The sequence below is a fragment of the Ascaphus truei genome, unplaced genomic scaffold, assembly GCF_040206685.1.
Source record: "Ascaphus truei isolate aAscTru1 unplaced genomic scaffold, aAscTru1.hap1 HAP1_SCAFFOLD_1203, whole genome shotgun sequence".
In the NCBI taxonomy this organism is placed as follows: domain Eukaryota; kingdom Metazoa; phylum Chordata; class Amphibia; order Anura; family Ascaphidae; genus Ascaphus; species Ascaphus truei.
In genome coordinates, this window is record NW_027454074.1 from 1 (window position 1) to 18,395 (window position 18,395).

An 18,395-nucleotide genomic window follows, 5' to 3' on the forward strand; every position below is an offset into this window, starting at 1 on the left:
CAGCGACGCCTCCCTGTGAGGGGATAAGAGGGCGTCTCACACACGGGGTTCCTATAAGTATAATAGGGTCAGCGACGCCTCCCTGTGAGGGGATAAGAGGGCGTCTCACACACGGGGTTCCTATAAGTATAATAGGGTCAGTGACGCCTCCCTGTGATGGGGTAAGAGGACGTCTCACACACGGGGTTCCTATAAGTATAATAGGGTCAGTGACGCCTCCCTGTGATGGGATAAGAGGGTGTCTCACACACGGGGTTCCTATAAGTATAATAGGGTCAGTGACACCTCCCTGTGATGGGATAAGAGGGCGTCTCACACACGGGGTTCCTATAAGTATAATAGGGACAGTGACGCCTCCCTGTGATGGGATAAGAGGGCGTCACACACGGGATTCCTATAAGTATAATAGGGTCAGCGACGCCTCCCTGTGATGGGATAAGAGGGCGTCACACACGGGGTTCCTATAAGTATAATAGGGTCAGTGACGCCTCCCTGTGATGGGATAAGAGGGCGTCTCACACACGGGGTTCCTATAAGTATAATAGGGTCAGTGACGCCTCCCTGTGATGGGATAAGAGGGGTCTCACACACGGGGTTCTTATAAGTATAATAGGGTCAGTGACACCTCCCTGTGATGGGATAAAAGGACGTCTCACACACGGGATTCCTATAAGTATAATAGGGTCAGTGACACCTCCCTGTGATGGGATAAGAGGGCGTCTCACACACGGCGTTCCTATAAGTATAATAGGGTCAGTGACACCTCCCTGTGAGGGGATAAGAGGGCGTCTCACACACGGGGTTCCTATAAGTATAATAGGGTCAGTGACACCTCCCTGTGAGGGGATAAGAGGGCGTCTCACACACGGGGTTCCTATAAGTATAATAGGGTCAGTGACACCTCCCTGTGATGGGATAAGAGGGCGTCTCACACACGGGGTTCCTATAAGTATAATAGGGTCAGTGACACCTCCCTGTGAGGGGATAAGAGGGCGTCTCACACACGGGGTTCCTATAAGTATAATAGGGTCAGTGACACCTCCCTGTGATGGGATAAGAGGGCGTTTCACACACGGGGTTCCTATAAGTATAATAGCGTCAGTGAGACCTCCCTGTGATGGGATAAGAGGGAGTCTCACACACGGGGTTCCTATAAGTATAATAGGGTCAGCGATACCTCCCTGTGATGGGATAAGAGGGCGTCTCACACACGGGATTCCTATAAGTATAATAGGGTCAGTGACACCTCCCTGTGATGGGATAAGAGGGGTCTCACACACGGGGTTCCTATAAGTATAATAGGGTCAGTGACACCTCCCTATGATGGGATAAGAGGACGTCTCACACACGGGATTCCTATAAGTATAATAGGGTCAGTGACACCTCCCTGTGATGGGATAAGAGGGCGTCTCACACACGGCGTTCCTATAAGTATAATAGGGTCAGTGACACCTCCCTGTGAGGGGATAAGAGGGCGTCTCACACACGGGGTTCCTATACGTTAATGGGGTCAGTGACACCTCCCTGTGATGGGATAAGAGGGCGTCTCACACACGGGGTTCCTATAAGTATAATAGGGTCAGTGACACCTCCCTGTGATGGGATAAGAGGGCGTCTCACACACGGCGTTCCTATAAGTATAATAGGGTCAGCGACACCTCCCTGTGATGGGATAAGAGGGCGTCTCACACACGGGGTTCCTATAAGTATAATAGGGTCAGTGACGCCTCCCTGTGATGGGATAAGAGTGTGTGTTGCACACTCACCTGTGTGTACGTGTCACACGCTTGGGTACAGTTGGATGGGCTGTCCCCTGTACATATTAAGTCCTCCTTACACGCATCAAACCTGAGGTGGTGACAAAGAGACATATGAGTGACAAGGAGACACAAACATGTATGATATACATACACATGTGCAAGTAGACAGACACTCGGTTAAACAAACACAATCACACACTTGTGTAAATACAGTAGATGTATGTGTATACACACTGAGCCGCACATAAACTCAGATACAAACACAGATAAAGGAATGTGCATAGAATACACATGTACACACACACACATACACACACACACACACACACACACACACACACACACATACATATGTATACACAGACATATACTGTACTCATGCAAACAAGTATATATAGACACGGGTACACACACACACACACACACACACACATATATATACATAGATAAACCAGAAACACACATGTACATACACACACACTTCTGTATACAGACAAACACGTACACACAGTACACGTATACAAACATTTGTACGCATACATGTGTACACAATCACATATACACATGATTCCATACATGTACACAGGGGCGCACATGTACAGAGACACCTAATTCCATACATGTACACAGACATGCACATATACATGTGTACAGAGACACACATTATTCCATACATGTACACAGGGACGCACATATACATGTGTACCGAGACACACATGATTCCATACATGTACACAGGGGCGCACATATACACGTGTACAGAGACACACTTGATTCCATACATGTACACAGACACGCACATATACACATGTACAGAGACACACAATTCCATACATGTACACAGACACGCACATATACACGTGTACAGAGACACACAATTCCATACATGTACACAGACACGCACATATACACGTGTACAGAGACACAATTCCATACATGTACACAGATACGCACATATACACGTGTACAGAGACACACATGATTCCATACATATACACAGACGCGCACATATACACGTGTACAGAGACACAATTCCAGACATGTACACAGACATGCACATATACACGTGTACAGAGACACACAATTCCATACATGTACACAGACACGCACATATACACGTGTACAGAGACACACAATTCCATACATGTACACAGACACGCACATATACACGTGTGCAGACACACAATTCCATACATGTACACAGACACGCACATATACACGTGTACAGAGACACACAATTCCATACATGTACACAGACACGCACATATACACGTGTGCAGACACACAATTCCATACATGTACACAGACACGCACATATACACGTGTACAGAGACACACAATTCCATACATGTACACAGACACGCACATATACACGTGTGCAGACACACAATTCCATACATGTACACAGACACGCACATATACACGTGTACAGAGACACACAATTCCATACATGTACACAGACACGCACATATACACGTGTACAGAGACACACATGATTCCATACATGTACATGTGTACACACGTGTAGACTCACCAGTGGTCACAGAAGCCGTGGCACAAGGGCAGGTCCCTGATCCCCGTGGCAGAGTCGGCGTGGCCCCAGGCAGAGATATGTGGGGAGCAGAGGTACATGCACTGCACGCGCCTCGCAAACCGCTCACACCTGGGGAGAGACGCAGGGATATTTAAAGATGGCGGCCGGCGGTTCATCGGCTGCAAACTGGGGCAGAGGAGGGAAAAGTCCTTACCCGGGGCTGAGGGGGGCACACAGGTCCCACGGGAAGGGGGTGAGGCGAGGGGTGTTTACATGGTCCGGGGAGCAGCAGGCACCTGTGGGGGAGAGACCGAGTGTTAAATCATTGTGTGTGTGTGTCAGTACAGGAATAGCAGAAGGAGAGAGGGAGCTGTGTGTGTGTGTGTGTCAGTACAGGAATAGCAGAAGGAGAGAGGGAGCTGTGTGTGTGTCAGTACAGGAATAGCAGAAGGAGAGAGGGAGCTGTGTGTGTGTGTGTGTCAGTACAGGAATAGCAGAAGGAGAGAGGGAGCTGTGTGTGTGTGTGTGTGTGTGTGTGTCAGTACAGGAATAGCAGAAGGAGAGAGAGAGCTGTGTGTGTGTGTGTCAGTACAGGAATAGCAGAAGGAGAGAGAGAGCTGTGTGTGTGTCAGTACAGGAATAGCAGAAGGAGAGAGAGAGAGAGCTGTGTGTGTGTCTGTGTGTCCGTACAGGAATAGCAGAAGGAGAGAGCTGTGTGTGTGTGTCAGTACAGGAATAGCAGAAGGAGAGAGAGCTGTGTGTGTGTATGTGTGTATGTGTCAGTACAGGAATAACAGAAGGAGAGAGGGAGCTGTGTGTGTGTGTGTGTGTGTCAGTACAGGAATAGCAGAAGGAGAGAGAGCTGTGTGTGTGTGTGTGTCAGTACAGGAATAGCAGAAGGAGAGAGCGAGCTGTGTGTGTGTGTGTGTCAGTACAGGAATAGCAGAAGGAGAGAGAGCTGTGTGTGTGTGTGTCAGTACAGGAATAGCAGAAGGAGAGAGAGCTGTGTGTGTGTGTGTGTCAGTACAGGAATAGCAGAAGGAGAGAGAGCTGTGTGTGTGTGTGTGTCAGCAGGAATAGCAGAAGGAGAGAGAGAGCTGTGTGTGTGTCAGTACAGGAATAGCAGAAGGAGAGAGAGAGAGCTGTGTGTGTGTGTCAGTACAGGAATAGCAGAAGGAGAGAGAGAGCTGTGTGTGTGTGTCAGTACAGGAATAGCAGAAGGAGAGAGAGAGCTGTGTGTGTGTGTCAGTACAGGAATAGCAGAAGGAGAGAGAGAGCTGTGTGTGTGTGTGTGTTAGTACAGGAATAGCAGAAGGAGAGAGGGAGCTGTGTGTGTGTGTGTGTGTGTGTGTGTGTGTGTCAGTGTCAGTACAGGAATAGCAGAAGGAGAGAGAAAGTTGTGTGTGTGTGTATGTGTCAGTACAGGAATAGCAGAAGGATAGAGGGAGGTGTGTGTGTCAGTACAGGAATAGCAGAAGGAGAGAGAGAGCTGTGTGTGTGTGTGTGTGTGTGTGTGTGTGTGTGTGTGTCAGTACAGGAATAGCAGAAAGAGAGAGCTGTGTGTGTGTGTCAGTACAGGAATAGCAGAAGGAGAGAGAGCTGTGTGTGTGGGGTCAGTACAGGAATAGCAGAGGTGCAGGGCAGGATGAAGGTGCAGTGCCAGAGCTGTGTGTGTGTGGGGGGTCAGTACAGGAATAGCAGAGAGGTGCAGGGCAGGATGAAGGTGCAGTGACAGAGCTGTGTGTGTGTGGGGGGGGGTGCAGTACAGGAATAGCAGAGGTGCAGGGCAGGATGGAAGTGCAGTGACAGAGCTGTGTGTGTGTGTGTGTGTGGGGGTGCAGTACAGGAATAGCAGAGAGGTGCAGGGCAGGATGGAGGTGCAGTGACAGAGCTGTGTGGGGGGGGTGCAGTACAGGAATAGCAGAGAGGTGCAGGGCAGGATGGAGATGCAGTGACAGAGCTGTGTGTGTGGGGGGGGGGGGCAGTACAGGAATAGCAGAAGGAGAGGGAGCTGTGTGTGTGTGTGTGTGTGTGTGTGTGCGTCAGTACAGGAATAGCAGAAGGAGAGAGAGAGCTGTGTGTGTGTGTGTGTCAGTACAGGAATAGCAGAAGGAGAGAGAGAGCTGTATGTGTGTCAGTACAGGAATAGCAGAAGGAGAGAGAGAGCTGTGTGTGTGTGTCAGTACAGGAATAGCAGGAGAGAGAGAGCTGTGTGTGTGTGTGTGTGTGTGTGTGTGTGTGTATGTGTCAGTACAGGAATAGCAGAAGGAGAGAGAGAGCTGTGTGTGTATGTGTCAGTACAGGAATAGCAGAAGGAGAGAGGGAGCTGTGTGTGTGTGTGTCAGTACAGGAATAGCAGAAGGAGAGAGAGCTGTGTGTGTGTGTGTCAGTACAGGAATAGCAGAAGGAGAGAGAGCTGTGTGTGTGTGTCAGTACAGGAATAGAAGGAGAGAGAGAGCTGTGTGTGTGTGTGTGTCAGTACAGGAATAGCAGAAGGAGATAGAGCTGTGTATGTGTATGTGTCAGTACAGGAATAGCAGAAGGAGAGAGAGCTGTGTGTGTGTCTGTGTGTCAGTACAGGAATAGCAGAAGGAGAGAGAGAGCTGTGTGTGTGTGTATGTGTCAGTACAGGAATAGCAGAAGGAGATAGAGCTGTGTGTGTGTATGTGTCAGTACTGGAATAGCAGAAGGAGAGAGAGAGCTGTGTGTGTCTGTGTGTGTGTGTGTGTGTGTGTGTCAGTACAGGAATAGCAGAAGGAGAGAGGGAGCTGTGTGTGTGTGTGTGTGTGTGTGTGTGTCAGTACAGGAATAGCAGAAGGAGAGAGAGAACTGTGTGTGTGTCAGTACAGGAATAGCAGAAGGAGAGAGGGAGCTGTGTGTGTGTGTGTGTGTGTGTGTGTGTGTGTCAGTACAGGAATAGCAGAAGGAGAGAGAGAGCTGTGTGTGTGTGTATGTGTCAGTACAGGAATAGCAGAAGGAGATAGAGCTGTGTGTGTGTATGTGTCAGTACAGGAATAGCAGAAGGAGAGAGAGAGCTGTGTGTGTGTGTGTATGTGTCAGTACAGGAATAGCAGAAGGAGAGAGAGAGAGCTGTGTGTGTGTGTGTCAGTACAGGAATAACAGAAGGAGAGAGAGAGAGAGCTGTGTGTGTGTGTGTGTGTATGTGTCAGTACAGGAATAGGAGAAGGAGAGAGAGAGAGCTGTATGTGTGTGTGTGTGTGTGTGTGTCAGTACAGGAATAGCAGAAGGAGAGAGAGAGAAAGCTGTGTGTGTGTGTCAGTACAGGAATAGCAGAAGGAGAGAGAGAGCTGTGTGTGTGTGTCTGTGTCAGTACAGGAATAGCAGAAGGAGAGAGAGCTGTGTGTGTGGGGTCAGTACAGGAATAGCAGAGAGGTGCAGGGCAGGATGAAGGTGCAGTGCCAGAGCTGTGTGTGTGTGTGTGTGGGGGGGGGGGGGTCAGTACAGGAATAGCAGAGAGGTGCAGGGCAGGATGGAGGTGCAGTGACAGAGCTGTGTGTGTGTGTGGGGGGGGGGGGTGCAGTACAGGAATAGCAGAGAGGTGCAGGGCAGGATGGAGGTGCAGTGACAGAGCTGTGTGTGGGGGGGGGGGGGGGTCAGTACAGGAATAGCAGAGAGGTGCAGGGCAGGATGGAGGTGCAGTGACAGAGCTGTGTGTGTGTGGGGGGGGGGGGGGCAGTACAGGAATAGTAGAGAGATGCAGGGCAGGATGGAGGTGCAGTGACAGAGCTGTGTGTGTGTGTGTGTGTGTGTGGGGGGGGGTGTCAGTATAGGAATAGCAGAGAGGAGCAGGGCAGGATGGAGGTGCAGTGACAGAGCTGTGTGTGTGTGTGGGGGGGGGTCAGTACAGGAATAGCAGAGAGGTGCAGGGCAGGATGGAGGTGCAGTGACAGAGCTGTGTGTGTGTGTGGGGGGTCAGTACAGGAATAGGAGAGAGGTGCAGGGCAGGATGGAGGTGCAGTGACAGAGCTGTGTGTGTGTGTGGGGGGGGGTCAGTACAGGAATAGCAGAGAGGTGCAGGGCAGGATGGAGGTGCAGTGACAGAGCTGTGTGTGTGTGTGGGGGGGTCAGTACAGGAATAGCAGAGAGGTGCAGGGCAGGATAGAGCTGGGTGTGGGGGTTAGTACAGGAATAGCAGAGGCAGTATTGTGTGCCTAGCAGGAGATTAACCTGTCTGTGTGGGGGGTGGGGTGGGGGAGGGGGTGGCACAGATTCTGAGATGAGTGGAAAGCCCCCCCTCACACTCACACTCTCACTCACTCTCAGAGTATTGCTGACACTCCGTCAGTTGGTGCTCAGCCCCGGGGGTCTGCTTCTGCTCCGTGCCCGGCAGGCACCTTCCCTGAGACCCCTCGGAGAGGGACACCAGGAGGGAGGAGGAAAGGAGAGAGAGGAGGAGGGCGGACATGCTGATCTGTGGGGGGAGAAATAACATTCTTACTGCACACCTACCACTGCGGTAACCCGCCTCCTGAGTGCCTTATTGCCCCTGTAACATGTTATCGCAGTAACCCGCCTCCTGAGTACCTTATTGCCCCTGTAACGTGTTATTGCAGTAACCCGCCTCCTGAGTGCCTTATTGCCCCTGTAACGTGTTATCGCAGTAACCCACCTCCTGAGTGCCTTATTGTCCCTGTAACATGTTATCGCAGTAACCCGCCTCCTGAGTGCCTTATTGCCCCTGTAACGTGTTATTGCAGTAACCCGCCTCCTGAGTGCCTTATTGCCCCTGTAACGTGTTATTGCAGTAACCCGCCTCCTGAGTGCCTTATTGCCCCTGTAACATGCTATTGCAGTAACCCGGCTCCTGAGTGCCTTATTGCCCCTGTAACGTGTTATCGCAGTAACCCGCCTCCTGAGTGCCTTATTACCCCTGTAACATGTTACTGCAGTAACCCACCTCCTGAGTGCCTTATTGCCCCATGTAACATGTTACTGCAGTAACCCACCTCCTGAGTGCCTTATTGTCCCTGTAACGTTATTGCAGTAACCCGCCTCCTGAGTGCCTTATTGCCCTTGTAACATGTTATCGCAGTAACCCGCCTCCTGAGTACCTTATTGCCCCTGTAACATGTTATTGCAGTAACCCGCCTCCTGAGTGCCTTATTGCCCCTGTAACATGTTATCGCAGTAACCCGCCTCCTGAGTGCCTTATTGCCCCTGTAACGTGTTATCGCAGTAACCCGCCTCCTGAGTGCCTTATTGTCCCTGTAACATGTTATCGCAGTAACCCGCCTCCTGAGTGCCTTATTGCCCCATATAACATGTTATTGCAGTAACCCGCCTCCTGAGTGCCTTATTGTCCCTGTAACATGTTATTGCAGTAACCCGCCTCCTGAGTGCCTTATTGCCCCTGTAACATGTTATCGCAGTAACCCGCCTCCTGAGTGCCTCCTGAGTGCCTTATTGTCCCTGTAACATGTTACTGCAGTAACCCACCTCCTGAGTGCCTTATTGTCCCTGTAACGTTATTGCAGTAACCCGCCTCCTGAGTGCCTTATTGTCCCTGTAACATGTTATCGCAGTAACCCGCCTCCTGAGTGCCTTATTGCCCCATATAACATGTTATTGCAGTAACCCGCCTCCTGAGTGCCTTATTGTCCCTGTAACATGTTATTGCAGTAACCCGCCTCCTGAGTGCCTTATTGCCCCTGTAACATGTTATCGCAGTAACCCGCCTCCTGAGTGCCTCCTGAGTGCCTTATTGTCCCTGTAACATGTTACTGCAGTAACCCACCTCCTGAGTGCCTTATTGCCCCTGTAACATGTTATTGCAGTAACCCACCCCCTGAGTGCCTTATTGCCCCTGTAACATGTTATTGCAGTAACCCGCCTCCTGAGTGCCTTATTGTCCCTCTAACATGTTATTGCAGTAACCCGCCTCCTGAGTGCCTTATTGTCCCTGTAACATGTTACTGCAGTAACCCACCTCCTGAGTGCCTTATTGCCCCATGTAACATGTTACTGCAGTAACCCACCTCCTGAGTGCCTTATTGTCCCTGTAACGTTATTGCAGTAACCCGCCTCCTGAGTGCCTTATTGCCCCTGTAACATGTTATTGCAGTAACCCGCCTCCTGAGTGCCTTATTGTCCCTGTAACATGTTATTGCAGTAACCCGCCTCCTGAGTGCCTTATTGCCCCTGTAACATGTTATTGCAGTAACCCGCCCCTGAGTGCCTTATTGCCCCTGTAACATGTTATCGCAGTAACCCGCCTCCTGAGTGCCTTATTGCCCCTGTAACATGTTATCGCAGTAACCCGCCTCCTGAGTGCCTTATTGCCCCTGTAACATGTTATTGCAGTAACCCGCCTCCTGAGTGCCTTATTGTCCCTGTAACATGTTATTGCAGTAACCCGCCTCCTGAGTGCCTTATTGCCCCTGTAACATGTTATTGCAGTAACCCGCCTCCTGAGTGCCTTATTGCCCCTGTAACATGTTATTGCAGTAACCCGCCTCCTGAGTGCCTTATTGCCCCTGTAACATGTTATTGCAGTAACCCGCCTCCTGAGTGCCTTATTGCCCCTGTAACATGTTATCGCAGTAACCCGCCTCCTGAGTGCCTTATTGTCCCTGTAACATGTTATTGCAGTAACCCGCCTCCTGAGTGCCTTATTGCCCCTGTAACATGTTATTGCAGTAACCCGCCTCCTGAGTGCCTTATTGCCCCTGTAACATGTTATTGCAGTAACCCGCCTCCTGAGTGCCTTATTGCCCCTGTAACCTGTTACTGCAGTAACCCGCCTCCTGAGTGCCTTATTGTCCCTGTAACATGTTATTGCAGTAACACGCCTCCTGAGTGCCTTATTGCCCCTGTAACATGTTATCGCAGTAACCCGGCTCCTGAGTGCCTTATTGCCCCTGTAACATGTTATCGCAGTAACCCGCCTCCTGAGTGCCTTATTGTCCCTGTAACATGTTATTGCAGTAACCCGCCTCCTGAGTGCCTTATTGCCCCTGTAACATGTTATTGCAGTAACCCGCCTCCTGAGTGCCTTATTGCCCCTGTAATATGTTATCGCAGTAACCCGGCTCCTGAGTGCCTTATTGTCCCTGTAACATGTTATTGCAGTAACCCGCCTCCTGAGTGCCTTATTGCCCCTGTAACATGTTATTGCAGTACCCCGCCTCCTGAGTGCCTTATTGTCCCTGTAACATGTTACTGCAGTAACCCGGCTCCTGAGTGCCTTATTGCCCCTGTAACATGTTATTGCAGTAACCCGCCTCCTGAGTGCCTTATTGCCGCTGTAACATGTTATTGCAGTAACCCGCCTCCTGAGTGCCTTATTGCCCCTGTAACATGTTATTGCAGTAACCCGCCTCATGAGTGCCTTATTGCCCCTGTAACATGTTATTGCAGTAACCCGCCTCCTGAGTGCCTTATTGCCCCTGTAACATGTTATCGCAGTAACCCGCCTCCTGAGTGCCTTATTGCCCCTGTAACATGTTATTGCAGTAACCCGCCTCCTGAGTGCCTTATTGCCCCTGTAACATGTTATCGCAGTAACCCGCCTCTTGAGTGCCTTATTGCCCCAGTAACATGTTATTGCAGTAACCCGCCTCCTGAGTGCCTTATTGCCCCTGTAACATGTTATTGCAGTAACCCGCCTCCTGAGTGCCTTATTGCCCCTGTAACATGTTATTGCAGTAACCCGCCTCCTGAGTGCCTTACTGTCCCTGTAACATGTTATTGCAGTAACCCGCCGCCTGAGTGCCTTATTGCCCCTGTAACATGTTATTGCAGTAACCCGGCTCCTGAGTGCCTTATTGCCCCTGTAACATGTTATTGCAGTAACCCGCCTCCTGAGTGCCTTATTGCCCCTGTAACATGTTATTGCAGTAACCCGCCTCCTCAGTGCCTTATTGCCCCTGTAACATGTTATCGCAGTAACCCGCCTCCTGAATGCCTTATTGCCCCTGTAACATGTTATTGCAGTAACCCGCCTCCTGAGTGCCTTATTGCCCCTGTAACATGTTATTGCAGTAACCCGCCTCCTGAGTGCCTTATTGCCCCTGTAACATGTTATTGCAGTAACCCGCCTCCTGAGTGCCTTATTGCCCCTGTAACATGTTATTGCAGTAACCCGGCTCCTGAGTGCCTTATTGCCCCTGTAACATGTTATTGCAGTAACTCGGCTCCTGGGTGCCTTATTGCCCCTGTAACATGTTATTGCAGTAACCCGCCTCCTGAGTGCCTTATTGCCCCTGTAACATGTTATTGCAGTAACACGCCTCCTGAGTGCCTTATTGCCCCTGTAACATGTTATCGCAGTAACCTGGCTCCTGAGTGCCTTTTTGCCCCTGTAACATGTTTTTGCAGTAACCCGCCTCCTGAGTGCCTTATTGCCCCTGTAACATGTTATTGCAGTAACACGCCTCCTGAGTGCCTTATTGCCCCTGTAACATGTTATCGCAGTAACCCGCCTCCTGAGTGCCTCATTACCCCTGTAACATGTTATTGCAGTAACCCGGCTCCTGAGTGCCTTATTGCCCCTGTAACATGTTATTGCAGTAACCCGCCTCCTGAGCGCCTTATTGCTCCTGTAACATGTTATCGCAGTAACCCGCCTCCTGAGTGCCTTATTACCCCTGTAACATGTTACTGCAGTAACCCGCCTCCTGAGTGCCTTATTGCCCCTGTAACATGTTATCGCAGTAACCCGCCTCCTGAGTGCCTTATTGCCCCTGTAACATTTTATCGCAGTAACCCGCCTCCTGAGTGCCTTATTGCCCCTGTAACATGTTATCGCAATAACCCAGCTCCTGAGTGCCTTATTACCCATGTAACATGTTATTGCAGTAACCCACCTCCTGAGTGCCTTATTGTCCCTGTAACATGTTACTGCAGTAACCCGGCTCCTGAGTGCCTTATTGCCCCTGTAACATGCTATTGCAGTAACCCGGCTCCTGAGTGCCTTATTGTCCCTGTAACATGTTATTGCAGTAACCTGCCTCCTGAGTGCCTTTATTGCCCCTTTAATATGTTATCGCAGTAACCTGGCTCCTGAGTGCCTTTTTGCCCCTGTAACATGTTATTTCAGTAACCCGCCTCCTGAGTGCCTTATTGCCCCTGTAACATGTTATTGCAGTAACACGCCTCCTGAGTGCCTTATTGCCCCTGTAACATGTTATTGCAGTAACCCGGCTCCTGAGTGCCTTATTGCCCCTGTAACATGTTATTGCAGTAACCCGCCTCCTGAGTGCCTTATTGCCCTGTAACATGTTATCGCAGTAACCCGCCTCCTGATTGCCTTATTGCCCCTGTAACGTGTTATTGCAGTAACCCGCCTCCTGAGTGCCTTATTGCCCTGTAACATGTTATTGCAGTAACCCGCCTCCTGAGTGCCTTATTGCCCCTGTAACATGTTATTGCACTAACCCGCCTCCTGAGTGCCTTATTGCCCCTGTAACATGTTATTGCAGTAACCCGCCTTCTGATTGCCTTATTGCCCCTGTAACGTTATTGCAGTAACCCGCCTCCTGAGTACCTTATTGCCCCTGTAACATGTTATTGCAGTAACCCGTCTCCTGATTGCCTTATTGCCCCTGTAACATTATTGCAGTAACCCGCCTCCTGAGTGCCTTATTGCCCTGTAACATGTTATCGCAGTAACCCGCCTCCTGATTGCCTTATTGCCCCTGTAATGTTATTGCAGTAACCCGCCTCCTGAGTGCCGTATTGCCCCTGTAACATGTTATTGCAGTAACCCGCCTCCTGAGTGCCTTATTGCCCCTGTAACATGTTATTGCAGTAACCCGCCTTCTGATTGCCTTATTGCCCCTGTAACGTTATTGCAGTAACCCGCCTCCTGAGTACCTTATTGCCCCTGTAACATGTTATTGCAGTAACCCGTCTCCTGATTGCCTTATTGCCCCTGTAACATTATTGCAGTAACCCGCCTCCTGAGTGCCTTATTGCCCCTGTAACGTTATTGAAGTAACCCGCCTCCTAAGTGCCTTATTGCCCCTGTAACATGTTATTGCAGTAAACCGCCTCCTGAGTGCCTTATTGCCCCTGTAACATGTTATTGCAGTAACCCGCCTCCTGAGTGCCTTATTGCCCCTGTAACATGTTATAGCAGTAACCCGCCTCCTGAGTGCCTTATTGCCCCTGTAACATGTTATAGCAGTAACCCGCCTCCTGAATGCCTTATTGCCCCTGTAACATGTTATAGCAGTAACCCGGCTTCTGAAACACATACACCCTGTCACACTCACACCTACACAAACCTTGTAACACTCACACACACATACACCCTGTCACACTCACACATATATACACCCTGTCACCCTCACACATACACCCTGTCCCACTCACACACATACACCCTGTCACACTCACACATATACATACACCGTCACACTCACACATATATACACATTGTCACTCACACACACACAATGTCACACTCACACCCTGTCACACTCACACACACACACACACATATATATATATATATATATATATATATATATATATATATATATATATATATATATATACCCTGTCACACCCACACACACACACCCTGTCACACACACACACATACACCCTGTCACACTCACACACATATATCCTGTCACACTCACACACATATACCCTGTCACACTCACACATATATACACACTGTCACACTCACACATATATACACACTGTCACACACACACATATATATACCCTGTCACACTCTCACACACACCCTGTCACACTCACACACATATACCCTGTAACACTCACACACATACACCCTGTCACACACACATACACACACACATACACCCTGTCACACTCGCAGACATATACCCTGTCACACTCACACACATACACCCTGTCACACTCACACACACACACCTTCTCACACACACATACCCTGTCACACTCACACACATATATACCCTGTCACACACATATATACCCTGTCACACTCACACATATATACCCTGTCACACTCGCACACATATACCCTGTCACACTCGCACACATATACCCTCTCACACTCGCACAGATACACCCTCTCACACTCACACACACATACACCCTGTCACCCTCAGATACATACACCATGTCACCCTCACACACATACACCCTGTCACACACACATACACCCTGTCACACTCACACACATACACCGTGTCACACTCACACACACACCTTCACACACACCCACACACACCCACACCATGTCACACTCACACACACATACACCGTGTAACCCTCACACACATATACACCCTGTCACCCTCACACACATACACCCTGTCACACTCACACACACATACACCCTGTCACCCTCACACACACATACACCCTGTCACCCTCACACACACATACACCCTGTCACCCTCACACACACATACACCCTGTCACCCTCACACACACATACAGCCTGTCACCCTCACACACATACACCCTGTCACACTCACACACACATACACCCTGTCACACTCACACATACACACCCTGTCACCCTCACACACATACACCCTGTCACCCTCACACACATACACCCTGTCACCCTCACACACATACACCCTGTCACCCCCACACACATACACCCTGTCACACTCACACACACATACACCCTGTCACCCTCACATACATACACCCTGTCACCCTCACACACATACACCCTGTCACCCTCACACACATACACCCTGTCACCCTCACACACATACACCCTGTCACACTCACACACATATACACCCTGTCACCCTCACACACATACACCCTGTCACACTCACACACATACACCCTGTCACCCACACACACATACACCCTGTCACCCTCACACACATACACCCTGTCACCCTCACACACATACACCCTGTCACCCTCACACACATACACCCTGTCACCCTCACACACATACACCCTGTCACCCTCACACACATACACCCTGTCACCCTCACACACATACACCCTGTCACACTCACACACATACACCATGTCACCCTCACACACATACACCCTGTCATCCTCACACACATACACCCTGTCACCCTCACACACATACACCCTGTCACCCTCACACACATACACCCTGTCACCCTCACACACATACACCCTGTCACCCTCACACACACATACACCCTGTCACCCTCACATGCATACACCCTGTCACCCTCACACGCATACACCCTGTCACCCTGACACACATACACCCTGTCACCCCCACACACATACACCCTGTCACCCCCACACACATACACCCTGTCACACTCACACACATACACCCTGTCACCCTCACACACATACACCCTGTCACCCTCACATACATACACCCTGTCACCCTCACATACATACACCCTTTCACACTCACACACACATACACCCTGTCACCCTCACATGCATACACCCTGTCACCCTCACATGCATACACCCTGTCACCCTCACATGCATACACCCTGTCACCCTCACACACATACACCCTGTCACCCTGACACACATACACCCTGTCACCCCCACACACATACACCCTGTCACCCTCACACACATACACCCTGTCACCCCCACACACATACACCCTTTCACACTCACACATACATACACCCTGTCACCCTCACACACATACACCCTGTCACACTCACACACACATACACCCTGTCACCCTCACATGCATACACCCTGTCACCCTCACACGCATACACCCTGTCACCCTCACACGCATACACCCTGTCACCCTGACACACATACACCCTGTCACCCCCACACACATACACCCTGTCACCCCCACACACATACACCCTGTCACACTCACACACATACACCCTGTCACCCTCACACACATACACCCTTTCACCCTCACATACATACACCCTGTCACCCTCACATACATACACCCTTTCACACTCACACACACATACACCCTGTCACCCTCACATGCATACACCCTGTCACCCTCACACGCATACACCCTGTCACCCTCACACACATACACCCTGTCACCCTCACACACATACACCCTGTCACCCTCACACACATACACCCTGTCACCCTGACACACATACACCCTGTCACCCCCACACACATACACCCTGTCACCCTCACACACATACACCCTGTCACCCTCACATACATACACCCTTTCACACTCACACATACATACACCCTGTCACCCTCACACACATACACCCTGTCACACTCACACACACATACACCCTGTCACACTCAAACACACTATGTTATTATGCTATGATATAACCTGTTGCATTCTCTCACTCTCTCTCTCTCTCACTCTCATTCTCTCTCCCACTCATTCTATCTCTCTCTCTCTCTCTCTCTCTCTCTCTCTCTCTCTCTCTCTCTCTCCCTCTGTCTCTTTCGCTCTCTGTCTTTCTCTTTCGCTCTCTCTGTTTCTCCCTTCTCCACATCCCTCTCTCATCTGCAGTCTCACATAAGCTGCTGCTCTCAGTTGCACTCTCTCATCTTTCTACCCCTCTCCCCTGTTTCTCTTACCATCTCTCATGTGTTTTATCCACCTTGTCCTCTCTCTTTCCTCCTCTCTCACTCCCTCTCTCCTTCCTCCTCTCTCACTCTTCTTCCTCCTCTTTCCCTCTCTTCCTCCCCTCTCACTCCTCCTCTTTCCTCTCTTCCTCATTCACCCTCATTCCCTCTCCGCCCTTTGCCTCTACCTCTCCCTTCTTCTCTCCGTCTTCCTCCTTCCTTCTCTCTCCCTCCTTACCCCTCTCCCCCTCACTCTTCTCTCTCTCCCACCTTACCCCTCTCTCCCTCCCTCCTTATCACCCATCCTCTCTCCTTCCTTCTCTCTCTCTTTCCTTCCATTTCTTTCCCTCCTTCCCAACCCCTCTCTCCTTCCTTCTCTCCCTCCTTCCTTCTTCCCCTCTCTCCCTCCCTCCTTCTCTCCCTCTTTCCGTCCCCCTTTCTCCTCATTCCCCCTTTCCTTTCTGTCTCTTTCTCAATCCCCTCTCCCTCCTTCTCTCTCTCCTTTCTTCTTTCTCCCTCCTTCCCTCTTCCACTCCCTCCTTCCCCCTCTCTCTCCCTCTTTCCCCATCTCTCCCTCCTTCCTTCCTTCCTTCCTTCCCTCCTTCCCCCTGTCCCTCCTTCCATCTCTCCTTCCTTCTCTCTCCATCCATCCCTCCCTCCTTCCATCTCTCCTTCCTTCCCTCTCTCTCCCTCCCTCCCTCTCATTCCCTCCCTCCTTCCCTCTCTCTCCCTCCATCCTTCCCCCTCTCTCCCTCCATCCTTCCCCCTCTCTCCCGCCTCTCCCATCTGTCTTCTTCCTTCTCTCCCTCCTTCTCTCTCCCTCCTTCCCCTCCCTCCTCTCCCATCTCTCTCCTTCCTTCCCTCTCTCCCTGCCTCCTTCCCCATTTCTCCCTCCCTCCTTCTCTCCTTCCCCCCCCCCTCCCTCCCTCCCTCTCTCCCACCTGCAGTATTCCGGCTGTGTGTGAGGCTCTCCTGTCCGCAGTGTGTCACCGGGCTGTGTCACTGTCTCCTTTCTGCTCACAATGCAGTGGTGCTGTGTGTGTGTGTGTCTAAAGATTCACTACTCCCCCCCCCCCCCCCCAACCTGTCCAATCCCTCTGTCCCTCCCCTCCCACCCCTCCACACTCGGGACCGGTCACTCTGTATCACCCCCTGGGTTACAGTGACATATGTCACCCGAGGATCATCCTCTGTCTCCTGGTTACAAACATACACACACGTGTGTGTGTGTGTGTGTGTGTGTGTGTGTGTGTGTGTGTGTGTGTGTGTGTGTGTGTGTGTGTGTGTGTATATATATTTTTAATTTTTTTATTTATACATATATTTATAAATACATACACATACATTTATATGTATGGACACACACACACACACACACACACACACACACACACACACACACACACACACACACACACACACACACACACACACACACACACACACACACACACACACACACACACACACATATATATAATATTTCTATGTATATACACACTCACATATATACTGTGTGTGTGTGTGTGTATGTGTGTGTGTGTATGTATATTATATATACAGGCAGTCCTCGGTTATCCGACACAATGCGTTACTCAAAATGGCGTTGTAAAGCGAAACGTTGTAAAGCGAAACACGTT

The 18,395-nt window shown here is 50.3% G+C and overlaps 1 protein-coding gene across 2 annotated transcripts; it reads right to left on the bottom strand.

Annotated features, from left to right (window-relative positions):
* Positions 1-1,685: 1,685 nt before the first annotated feature.
* Positions 1,686-17,830, bottom strand: LOC142475390 (riboflavin-binding protein-like). Of its 2 annotated transcripts, none has more exons than XM_075581307.1 (5): positions 17,697-17,830; positions 7,573-7,726; positions 3,509-3,590; positions 3,295-3,423; positions 1,686-1,848 (listed from the first exon to the last, which is right to left on the bottom strand). In XM_075581307.1, exons 2-5 carry the CDS (start codon positions 7,718-7,720, stop codon positions 1,701-1,703), a joined length of 507 nt encoding a protein of 168 aa, XP_075437422.1. In that variant the 5' UTR covers positions 7,721-7,726; positions 17,697-17,830; the 3' UTR covers positions 1,686-1,700. The 2 variants fall into 2 exon arrangements, with proteins under 2 accessions (XP_075437422.1, XP_075437421.1); XM_075581306.1 differs by lacking the exon at positions 17,697-17,830 and adding an exon at positions 16,768-16,940.
* Positions 17,831-18,395: the final 565 nt, after the last annotated feature.

Excerpts from the sequence above, each read along its gene's own strand:
- LOC142475390 (XM_075581306.1), bottom strand. Across the intron at positions 3,591-7,572 it reads GTGTCAGCAATACTCTGAGA|GTGCCTGCTGCTCCCCGGAC; the intron begins GTGAGTGAGAGT and ends TCTCCCCCACAG. Across the intron at positions 3,424-3,508 it reads TGTGCCCCCCTCAGCCCCGG|GTGTGAGCGGTTTGCGAGGC; the intron begins GTAAGGACTTTT and ends GTCTCTCCCCAG.